Source organism: Rattus norvegicus, chromosome 19, assembly GCF_036323735.1.
Source record: "Rattus norvegicus strain BN/NHsdMcwi chromosome 19, GRCr8, whole genome shotgun sequence".
Lineage (NCBI taxonomy): Eukaryota > Metazoa > Chordata > Mammalia > Rodentia > Muridae > Rattus > Rattus norvegicus.
Genome location: NC_086037.1, coordinates 11,611,766 through 11,624,235, shown reverse-complemented (window position 1 = coordinate 11,624,235; position 12,470 = coordinate 11,611,766). Strand labels below are relative to the sequence as shown.

Genomic DNA, 12,470 nt, shown 5'->3' with positions numbered 1-12,470 from the left:
ACTCCACAGGGCCGCCTAACTTGATAGGGACCACCCACAGTAAGGTGGAAGCCGTATCAATCATCAGTCAAGAAAACATAGACATGCCCATAAGCCAATCTGCTAGAGGCAAGTCCCAATTCAGATCTCCTTTCCCCAGATATGTCTAGGTTCATTTCAAGTTGATAAAAAAAAAAAAAACCAGTATACCATATAAATTTTTGCCACCAGTCACTTCAGAAAAAAAAAAGTATCAAGTACCTACTGTTGGACTGTTGAACTGGCCTCTTCATGTATCCCTGCCTCACTCACATCTGTCATCCAGGATTCAATCAGAATGAATCAGGAGGGGAAAGCTAGGTGGTATGGATTCTCTTCCTAAATGTAATCTAAACCCACCCTTGTTTTGGGTCTGCAGAGTTCTTAGGAGATGCCACTCTAAATAACTGTTGTCCTCATACCCAGTCTTGTGTGGGAGGCTGCTTCCTATCTTATTCCAAGAGCTAGCTGTTAAGGGGAAGGTCACTTACACGTTCCCAAGCCCAGTGGACATCCCTAGCTCTTATCTGGCTTCTTAGCAACATCTTATTTTGTTGTTCTTGTTGTTGATTGATGATGGTGGTGGTGGTGGTGGTGGTGGTGGTGGTGGTGGTGGTGGTGGTGGTGGTGGTGCCTCACTAATGAACATCTTTTTCTGTCATGGTTTATATAAATACAGTCACTCTTTCATATAGAGACACCAACCCCTTAGAGCTCAGACTTTAGAAGATACTAAAATCACTGAATGGGTACTGCATTAGCAGTGATTATCAAATTCATATATATGCTATGCACATGCTCCAATATACATTACACAGTTTCTGATCTGTAGTAAAATATAAATGATCTTTAAATGGTGGTTGTGCTAGGTTGACTGCACATCATAGAATCCCATTTACTCTTAACTATTGGTCTCTTCCTATAGATCTATAAGTATTGATGTTTAGTCTCCGACGGGCACTTTTAAAGCACTTCTTATGCACTTTGTCGCAAACACCTTCTAAACCAAACACTGTCATTACTGTTCCCATCTCATACATACATAAAGTACAGGACAATTAAGTTAAAGAAATAATCAAAATATCAGCTAAGCCCCAGAGTCTTTAGCCTTGTCTTCTCTGTGAAGACAATCAAGGCTGTCCCTCGTTTGTACGAGGTACTTCCCGCCCCCCCCCCCCATCATCTCATGCTAGAGCCTGAACTGTTTTCCTAGTTACAGAAACACCTGATTCCAAAGTAGAGGATGAAGAGAAAAGGTGGACAGAGAAAGAAATGTACATATGTGAGACCAGCTGCTAGGATCTGGGAATTATCAACACTGGAAATCCATCTAGCTAGTAGTCACCCTTTCCCACGAATCCTAGAATTTATACTAGGCTTCATGAGCATATAGTCTTTACTTCCTTTGTGGGCGCAGGAAGCCTCATTACTCACCCACATTTCTTCCTCTGCTGACCACTTCTTCCAGGGTTAGGGACTATTTGCTTATTCTGTTGAGTTGAGAAGAAGGACTGAAGGGAAAATAAGTCAAAGACATAGAGTGGGGGTGGGAGGTGGAAACATGGGTAAACTGACTTTAATACCCAAGATGTTTTGATATAAGAAGGATGCAGAAGGCTGGCTGGAAACAGAGAGGTAATGCTCTGCATTTCCATAGGCAAGCCAGATATCTGCCATTGCTCTAACAGTGGGCTCCTTCTTGAATTTACCGTGTTCTCCCACTTTCCTGCTTCAAGCTCATTGTAAGTTGAGTTATGGGAGAAGAGGGAACTCACTATTTCAAGCCAAACACTCCATCCGCCTCTAAAAACCTGAGAGAAAGGAGATAGACTCACTACCTCCATTGTCAGATGGGGACTCTGCGAGTATAATGGTCCGTACAATGTCTTCACAAGGTGAGAAGAGAGGTGGGCAGGCTTTGAAGCCAGTGCCTGGTCTGTACTGTTCTCCATTTTATCAGTAGTACCGTCAGCATTTAGGTAGATCCCTATGTATTCCTAAACCCAAACTATTGTATAAAAGTTATGAGTATTTTACAAGTATTGTGGAAAAGAAGCAAGGTATACTACTCAATGCTCTCCAGGTAAGGAGTACATGAGAAAAGGTAATGCAAAGAGACGGACGGACGGACGGATGGATGGATGGATGGATGGATGGATGGATGGATGGATGGATGGATGAATGGGTGGATGGTTGGATGAATGGTTGGATAGATGGATGGATGGATGATGGATGGATGGATGGATGGATGGATGGATGATGGATGGATGGACGGACGGACGGACTGACAGACTGATGCATATAGAAGTATAGAAAAAGAGAGATCTTAAGGACTGACAAGATGGTGAGAGCTGCAAGCCTGAATGTGAGAGCAGACCTTCAGCTGAAGTGGCAGGAAGGATTTCTCACAGCCCTGAGATAATAGCCTTCTTTCCTAGAAAAGATTGAGTCTGTTTGTTGAGGAGTCTTACGACGTATCCATTAGCGTTGTTTGGTGATAAGTAACAGGAACCACTCAAGAATGTAATTAAAGTTAAAAGCAAATCAAAGGGCGAATGTCTCTTATGGAATTGAAATAGAATTGGGAAACAAGAGCAGTGATACCAAAGTTAAAGTGAGCAGCCCTGGGCATCTCTGCAGCAGAAGTTCAAAAACCTGTAGAGCCCAACAATGCAAGTCATGGTCTCCCAGCCTCTGTTTCTGTGCAAATCACCACTGGAAATATTTACTTTGTTGACTAGACAATATGTCCTAGGTAGGGACTCATAAAGGGTGTCCCAATGAGAACTGCTGCTATCTATAGGGGCTGTAAAAAGGAGTATTATTTTGAGCAAAACATTTTTAAAAAACAGCTTTAACGGTAGCTGCAAGAGCTCAGTCAGTAAAGGGGCTTTCTGGAAAAGCTTGAGGACCCACGTTTTATTCAAGAATCAACATGAAAAAGCTCAGTGCAGAAGTGCATGCTACTACACTGTAGTCCCAGCCCTAGTGATGCACAAGCAAGTGGGTTCCTGGAGCTTGTTGGCATAACCTACTTTGCAAGCTCCAATTCCCAAGAAGAGACAATGTCTTCAAAAGCAAGGTAGAAGGTGGAATGACACTCTGAGGCTGACCTTGTACTACAAAAGATGCACCAACGTTTATGGAAGGACATCATACATATGGATAACTGTGATTGTAACAGTAACTGGGGCTTATGTAGAGAACCCAATGTTTATATATTGAATATTAATAAATGCCCTGTCCCACTTACAGTTTAGCCCTCCCCACCTCCTACTATTTTGATAGAATTTATATCTTAAGAACTCACAGACTCACTCTTAACCCCAATTTAGAGATCTTTATCCTCCGAATTTTAGCAAATTGAGCCATTTATGTCAGCAGGTAAGCACAGTTCAGACAGCAGTCTGTGACTGGCCGGCTGTATCTCTCTTTAACTGGCATGTTAATGACAGATGTACAGTGACTACTGAATGAGAAGCAATCTCCCACTAACATCTTTCCCATGTCCCAGAGTCCCTGGGACCTAAGATTATGTTTTAGATGTAGACTCTTATATCTTATCCCAAGAATAAGTAAGTACACATCTTTTCTAGGAGGAAGGGAAAGGCCTAACACTGTATCTAATTCACGTTTAATATAAAAGCCTAACTATGGATATCTAACCACAGAGGCATTGTGTACATTTGACATCACTCTACAGAGAAACAGGGGAAAGAAGATGTAGGCGGGGACAGACTGACTCACACTCATGGCTCTCAGACTGGCTGAGTAAAGTTTGTAGCCATCTACAGTCATCCTTTAAAAACCTCTGTAGTAGTGATGTGGGGGTATGTATTACTATAATTAATCATAGTTATAAAGACTCAGCTAGGATGATATTTGTGGGTTCTAACTGAGCTTCCACACCACCTCTTGACTACCTCTTATTCACCCACCAAGATATGGTAAGACTAACAATGGTTTCAAAAGACTATTCTTATCTATTCTGGTCCATACCCTTCCTTCTCATTCATTGATATAAAGTCTTGATTATGTTCGTCTCAGCTTGTGCCTCTCTTCTACTCTCCATTGGCCCAGGTGAGCACAGTGACTAACAGAGAACATGGCTTCTCTTTGAACATTATCCCCCACTGAGTCCCTGCCTAAGTAACTGCTCTGAGATTCATTAAGTGAAGCTGCTTCATATGGCTACGAAACTTGCTTCTCTCAGAAGTGTCTGCTGTTCCCTTAAACCTTCCAAATATCTTTCTTTATTGTAACGATAAACACAGAAGGTCCATGGTTGCATCAAGATCCTAAAGTCAGTGTTGTGACTAGAAAGCCTGATGAAATATTAAGGTAATAGCCAAAAGAGATGACAGTACATTAGGCCGTGGGGTAGTGACAGCCTTGTAAATGATACTTGCCTACCTACATTATTTGCCTGCCCCCTGCCAGGCATGATAATGCCTCACCCATCTCAACGCCTCAACGCCAGGAGATAGACATTATTGTCACTATTCTGGGCAGGTGGCACCTGAGGTAGCAAGAAGCTAGCTTACTTGGCCAGGACAAGACTCTAAGTTGCATTGCCAGCATTTAAATGCAGTCTGTATTTCTTAAAGGCTTCATGCTAGCTTGCCATCTTTGAGCCTTTCTCCCTTTATAAGAGGCAGTGTCTGAGCTGAAAGTCCAACCCAGGTGGTCAGAAGGCAGGAAACAGGTCCTGAGGAACAGAAGACTGAGTGGGAGTCAGTGAAGTTGGAGGATTCCAATTAATCCATCAGGCTCCTGACTCACCTGGCTAGATGATGACTGTGTGTGAAGAGGGTTTCTACCTACTCTGTGGGGCTATGATTTAGGCCATTTCCGAGGTTAATGGATCATGGTTGGTCTTTCCTCTCAATGGCTTCTCATCACTGGTCTTCTATAGCCTGCTCCATAGTCCTATAAGTCTTTTCAGACTGCCCTGAAAAGCCTGATGAAATACTAAGATAAGAGCCAAAAGAGATAAGCTCTGATATTAGCACACTGCAATTTATGGAAAGCGAACCCAGCCTGTATGGTCTAACCTGTGTGGTCAGCCATGGTAACCTGTCGGTCCCTCTATTTGTTCTGTGTGAGGGATTTAAACAGTTACTTAGCCTCCGTGGGCTGATAATCAGTTATCCTCACAAGGAAGAGCCTTGACCTGACATCAAAGGCACCCTGTATCTCTACCTACCTCTCTTTTAGGAAGTCTGTCATCCAGCTTGACCTTGCCAATACCAAGAAAGCAATGATCGTCCCAGCATTTGAGACGCTGCGCTACCGACTCTCTTTCCCCAAGTCAAAAGCAGAGCTGCTGTCAATGTTGGACATGGGGACCCTATTCACATTCAGGTGAGTGACTCTCACAGCAATCATCTGGGGTGCACGAAGGACCTCCCTCGCAGATCACCTAGATGTCAAAGCTGTTGGCCAAGAGATCAATCAGTCGGTTGTATTAATTCACCGTAAAAACCAAAGAAAGATGCTCAGCCCATTGTCCTTGGGACTCTGTCTGTTCTCCTTTTCTGGCATGTTATTTGCTTTGCTTTATACAGGGATGGTAGGCACTGTGTCCAGATGGAAAGAGAGGCTTACTGTAGCAAACAAACTCTGTTTGGGCCCTGTCACTATCCCTTGGCTCAGATTTGTCTTTGGTATATACATTGCACTGTTCTCTAGAGGAACAAAACTGATAGAATGAGTATATATTTACAATCTATTTATCAGAGTAACTTTTGCAATGTAACCAGATTGGTCCAACAGTGGAGAGTCAAGAATATGGTAGTTGGCAGTCCAGGAGGCTGAGTACAATACCAATTGGATGCTGAGGACCTAGTAGGTTCTTATTCTTCAGCGTACATTGGAAGCCTGAAAAGGCTGGTTCTCATATCACAGAGGATCTGTTGATGTCAGCAGCGACAGGATAGATAAATTTGTCAATGACAGTGGAAATCCAGTGAACAAAACCTTTTGTCTTCCAAGTCTGGCCACTGCGAGAAGGTGTCACCCACATTTAGAGTAGGTCTTCCATATCAAATAAGGTAATCAAGACAATCCCCACGGGACATCCCATGGACCAACCCAAGGTCTACAGTCCTACATTGAGACATTCTGGTATCACGTTGACAATGGAAACCATGAAAGTATGCATTAATTCTCCTGCAGGGTGGGTTTTACCCTGAGATCCCTTTTAAGGTCCTTTTCCCTTTTGTGTAAGAAGTCTAATCGCTAAGCTCTTAGGGCATGGACCAGGCATCTAAAGTCATCACCTGCAACTAAACTCATCATCTAAAGTCATCAACAGGACTCCAGAGTTGCACACAACTGATGTAAGAGCCAACTGCCCAGTGATAGCTGCAACCAAAGCCATTGGTTTTCTCATTCCCAGACCCCAGTGCCTTCTTATTCAGGTAGCTACGCTGTCCAGAGTATCCCAGCACTCACCCACACAGTGAGCTCTAGGCCCTAACATTAACTGTAGCAGTCAGGACTAGGGGAGTAGGAATGCTGCTAATCTCATTCAGATGAAACAACATGAAAGGAACCATTGCATCTACCTGTTCCTGCTAACAGTTCACATTCCTCTATTTCATACAGTGTAGGAATGACCCCTCCTTTCTCTGAGTGAGAAGTGTGCAGTTTTAAACAGCCCGGATTATGCACAAATATTTTAAGCATAGCAGCTGGGTTGTCCTGATACTACAAAACCTTTGCAAGGCATTTTCAGAGTGTTTGTGGGTAAAGATATTCACTCCATGACGCCAAGTTTATGCATCTTTGTATTTTGTGGGGAGTGGAGGGTGTCTGGTAGAGACAGACTCAATCTCCAGCCGCCATCTTCTAATCAGAACTCTAGAAAGGAACCTAGAGGAATTCCTCTCCCCATAAATTGCATATTTTATATGGACCAGGCATTGGGATGAACATAAACCTTATAGCAAAAACACTGATGTCTGTAATAAAATAATCTGCTAGTGACACATGGCTGATAAGTGGCAAAACATGAGGAACCACCAGTCCGGTCTTAGCTGGAATAGCATTGGGCTGCTGACAAGCCCTTGATTTTTCATATCAGTTCTTGTTTGAAAACACAAAAATCATGAATTGGTGACATTGAGATTTGAGGTCAAACCTTCGTCTGAGTCTCCCACGGTTTCTGTAGCTCAGTAGCCAAATATCTATCAAATGTCCAAGGTGTTCTTTCTGCCATCTTCTACCCCAGGTGATGTGAGAACTCATTTCAAGGCCCTATCTCTAGGCATGAGAGGTGGGACCTAGTCTGCTGGACCCATGATTACTGCTCTGGCCAGCAGCTTGCAAGCCACCATGCCAAGTGCTAAATTACAGAATTCGCTCTGAGAAATTGCTTTTGTCATGTGCTCTCCAGAGAAACCTACCCCTCACCACATCTAGCATGAGAAGCTTCTATACCCCTCTGCATCCTTCAGGAACATGGTGCTCAGAGTATGTATAGCCCCTAGACCAATAGTATCACGTTGTCTGGAACCTTCTTGTGAATATAGTCTCGGGTTTCATCCTGGACCATAAACCCTGGTATTAAAACTAGTCCTTCCTATGGCTCTAGCATATATCAAGTTTGAAGACACTGCTCAGAGAGCCTGAGGTTGCCTGGTGTGGCTAGACCCTGTGGCCCAGTGTCTGCTGGACCAACAGTAGACAGTAGACCCCAGGCAGTCTGTAGGTTGTAGTGTGAGTATGCATTTTGGGTTTGTGGTAGTAACTTAGCTGCATGCTCTTCTGCCCAGCTATTTGTCATTCTGTCAGCAGGCCAGACTGAGTGAATGGAAACTAGTACTCTATAACCAGATAAGCAGACATGGCCATGAGTGCTTTGTGAGAATCCACTTCATGTTAAAAGTTGATATTATCTCTTGCATTGCCAGGAGAAAGGAACAAGGCAGTTAACCTGTTCACACAGCTAAACAAAAGGATGCAACCCCAGGCAGGCTGCTGTCAGTAGCCATTATTAGTAAACACTTTAACTGTCTGTAGATCTGCTGGTTTCACATCCGCTCTGCCACAGGGCTTGGCCGCTTGGGGAGGCGGGACAGGGTAGTTGATGTGCTTACCCTACATTGTCTCCAGGAGGGTATTGGGCCATAGGGAAGCCCCTGGACACTGATTGATCAGGAGTAGGAAAACACAGTCTGAGGTCCAGGATAGCTGGCGCTCGTTCAGGGGTCCCAGGGCCTGTGACAAAGCTGGTGCTGTCTGGTTCTCAGGCTCTTGGACACTCAGGTGCCACAGGAAGCCGTGGAAGAGCTGAGAACGGACTTGATATAGCCCATGGCCAGGTGGGGAGTGGGGACTCTGGCTGCTCCCGAGGAGGGGAGGAGTCCTTGGCTTCTCAGTGGTTAGCTTGAGCTCGGCTTGGTGGCAGTCAGGGCTGGGAGCACAGAGAGGCCTTCTATAGCAGCTCTATAGACAAAGGCATTCTCCATGGCTTCCCACAGCAGATCCCCAATGAAAAGAGGCAGTCCACAGTTTAAAGGCATTTATTGTCATGTCAGAAATGTAAAATCTACCCCACTTCTCAAAGTAGGCCTGAGATTAAATACCTTTTGTAGGGAGGAATGTCTAAGAAGGAAAGCTTATTGGCTAAGCCCTCCAGGCCTTTAGATACCTCATTAAAATGGAGATCTCTGTCTTGAGCCTAAGTGACCTGTGGTCAGGTCCTTTTCCTCATCTACATGTGGAGGAGGTTGGGGCATTGCCCTTACATGACTGATGACCACCAATCTATGGGGGGCCATGGCTAGTGACAGGGTTCTGGTGCCTGGGAGCAGAGACCCTACTGTCCCTTCACGGTCTCTGGGGCTTCTAGCCTTGGCTCAACTGGGAACCAGGCTACCTTTCACAGTCTCATAACTGTCTAGTAAGGAACCAGCATCTGTGGAACGTCTTCTGCATGCTGGCCCTGTGCCAGTGTTTCTACCATTGTCTTGTTTAAGCTCCGGGGCAGTTTTTTATGAGAGGTATGATTTTCCCAGCTTACGTGAGAGGAAACTATTAAGTACTTGATTGTTCAGAGTCTGATGTTCATAAGTGGTAGCAGTGAGCTTTGAACCCTTGGCCCAATGGTCTTACTTTGCTGAGCTTGGAACCCAATATGAATTCCCAGTCATCACCTAACGGTATGCCCATTTTGTCAAAGGTACCAGGTATCACAGCTGCCTGTTCAGCAAATTCTCAGATAGGAAATCAGTTGTTCTATGACCTAATTTTTGGATTAGACTTGTCCCTAACATCTTACAGTGTTCTTTCCAAGCCCCACTAAAGTAACAGTCCCCCTATCCTTTTCATTTCCATAACTGGCTTTGGTGGATTCTGTCTCATTGATGGTATTGAACCTCAAGTCCCTGCCTCTACCCAACTTGCTTCTCCTACCCAGCAACACGTTGAGTCCGATGGATTGAGTTTGTATTAGAGTCTGGCATAAATCCAGTCTCTTTGGTGAAAGGAGAGTTTTAGGGACTGGAATGCCACCTGCCATGGGGCACTCGCTTTCACAGCCTTGTTCCCCTTACAGAGCTGTTCCCAGGCTACCTGGGATTCTTTACTATTTGCAGCCCAGTACCAGGAGAATTTTTAGAATTTAAAACAATATGCATCTACAGCATTTAAAATCATCCCAGCGCAGAGCAAATGCCCAACAAATGCAGCCTCCTTAGAGAAACCCATTAACTACTTCTCCTGCAGCTAAGCCACTGGGTCCTACCCGTCCTGTCTTTCTTTTGTTTCAGGAAGCCTTTCTCTCTACCCCTAGTAGACATCTTTCCTAATCCCTTTCTGTTATCTTCAACTGTCTCTTCATTTCATTCCCTGCATTCACCTCCCCCAATACTTGCAGTGACAATATCCCACCCTACTCACTAGTCACCTTCTCTTTCTGACACCTCACAAGTTTTAGATTATTTATCCTCTCATTTTCTCAACGTACTTTCCTCATAGCCTAAAACTGAACACACCAGTAAGAACAGGGCACCAACCTAGTGCTAAGGGAGGAGAAAGCCCTGGATCCTAAAGCTGAAAAGAAAATGTTCAGATGAGGTGGGAAAGAGGGATTGAAAAGGGATTGTGGTGCATTCAGAAACATAGAGTGAGAACAGAGTCCTAATCTGCAAGTCTTTCTGCCTCACCCCCTTGGCACCTTCTATCCTTGTATGCATATTGAGGACAGTAGCACAAAAGCTAGCCCTTGAGACAGACTACTTAGGGTTCATTACTATTTGCAACCCAGTATCGGAATCATTTTTAGAATTCAAAACGATATGCATCTAGACCATTTAAAATCATCCCAGCACAGAGTAAATGTCTAAAAAAAAAATAACCTTCAGATTGTTACGTGGGTCATTTCTCACTGATAGATACCGTAAAGCAAGGCAGACTCCCAGCTTGACTGTCTCGTTCTGCTTGTGTGGAGTAGCCAACTCTCTGTCTAGGCTATCACTGTGTGGAAAACAAATGTCTGAAGGCAGGCTGGTCTTCCCCAGTGCCCCAGGATCCTCTTCCTGGCTGCTGGGTGCTGATAGGGTTTCTCTTCTTGTTACCACAGGCTGAAGTCTTCGTTCTGCTAGTTTTTGGACATGTACCCCATTGGCTCCTGGCTCCTCCTGCTTTTCACCCTGACTTTATAAACAGCTCACAGTGTGATTCTTTCCTTCCTTCCAGATATGAAAGATTATGAATCAGATCATACCTACCTTGGTAATCTCAATTTTCATTAACTTCAGAGGCACCTGCTTAGTAACCTTTATATCTATAAAAAAAAAATTCACCCTTGCCTCAGAATATAATATAATCAGAGGAGTATCCTGCACCTATATTCTGCCCCATAATTGAGGATTGAGCAGGATTACCAGTGGGCCCTGGTAGGAAATACCAGATAGAGATTTCATGGAAGTGATAAGTGCTCAGAAGTTCGTTGATCTTTCTATGGGGTCTTCTCATTAGTGATGGATAACTCTGAGAGACTGCATTAGTTTCCTGGGGCTGCTGTAACAAAATGCTACAACATAGGGGGCTTAAGACACAGCTGTTCATTATCTAACTGTTTTACAAGTCAGAAGTCCAATATAAGGTCCCAGTAGGTCAGTGGTTTTCTAAAGGCTCTAGGAAAGATGCCTTCCTTGTTCCTTTCTGCCTTTGTTTTTTTGGTGATTGCCAATAGTCATCAACGTTACTTATTTCTTAATGGGTTCATCGTTCTAGCTCTGTCTGAATCTGCACATGGTTTCTTGCCTAACTTGAGTATACTTATCGAGCTCCTGTTCCCTATCAGGTCCCATTTACAGGCACTGAAAGTTTGAACTTGAATGAGGGTTTTTCAGGGACACAGTCATGTCTCGCCAGGAAGACCATATCAACATGTATTTCTTCTTCCTCTCCATCGCCAGGGTTGGGAAAATTTCAGCTTTCATGCCTTCACTCAACGGCTTCTCTCTACGTGTCCCAGGTATCACGTATGGACGAAAGGCCACGCACCCACAAACTTCGCCAAGTGGCGGACTGCCACCACGCCTTACCAGGTCGAGTGGGAGGCCGATTTCGAGCCATACGTTGTTGTGAGGCGAGACTGCCCCGAGTACGACCGGAGGTTTGTGGGCTTTGGCTGGAACAAAGTGGCTCACATCATGGAACTGGATGCACAGGTGAGAACAGAACACCAGCCTCAGACTATGTGGGGAGAGAGATGTACAGATATGAGAGCTGAAAAGGAACCTTGGAGACAGGATTCATAAGGACCTTGGGAGGAACAACAGGGTTTGAGGAACTAACACATGTGCGTCTGTTTTCTAGACTTTCAACCTCAAACCTTTGGTCTTTCCTTGAATAGGAATTAGTTTCCTGGCCAGGATTAGGCAAAGATGAGCTTCCTACCCCCTCTATCTGGTGAAGAAAATAAGCACAGGATGACTGGACTCCAAATTGTATGACTGTCTCATTGTAAGTGGCACAAAACAGGCCACTAAAACGTTGCTAATTATCCTGCCCAGCAATTAAAACAGCAGTGATTTTTAGACTAAAAATTTTTAGGTGTTCCAGCTGAAAACCTTCGTTCATTTATGCAGTACTTAGCAAGCATCTACTTCAGAAGAAACCTGCAGAGTTTTAATAGACTGAGCTGGGTACTGTACACTTTTGCAAAGGATTTGCAAACTTTGTGAGACCTTCAAGTTGCCCTGCTCGGCTCTACCACTGTTGTTCCTCCTAGATGTTCTCCAAACAGATATTCACGGCCAGGTTTCAGAACTGCTTCGTCTATACAACTGAAGCAAACCAGACAGGCTGTAGTCTCTCAACACCATTTGCTATATTCATGAGGCACATGTTCCCTTGAGTCTGAGCCAATGCCGGGTAACTGAGAGCCAGTGGTATTGGCAGAATTGTGGAATAGTGTTCATGTTGAGCGAAACAGA

At 44.3% G+C, this 12,470-nt stretch overlaps 1 protein-coding gene across 6 annotated transcripts in view; it reads left to right on the top strand.

Annotated features, from left to right (window-relative positions):
• Large1 (LARGE xylosyl- and glucuronyltransferase 1) overlaps positions 1-12,470 on the top strand; it is a 448,171-nt gene that overhangs the window by 432,939 nt on the left and 2,762 nt on the right. For all 6 annotated transcript variants that reach the window (XM_063278109.1, XM_063278105.1, XM_063278108.1 and 3 more), the window contains 2 exons: positions 5,236-5,382; positions 11,507-11,702. In XM_063278109.1, the coding sequence (XP_063134179.1) occupies positions 5,236-5,382; positions 11,507-11,702 (343 nt within the window). The remainder of the gene's footprint in view (positions 1-5,235; positions 5,383-11,506; positions 11,703-12,470) is intronic.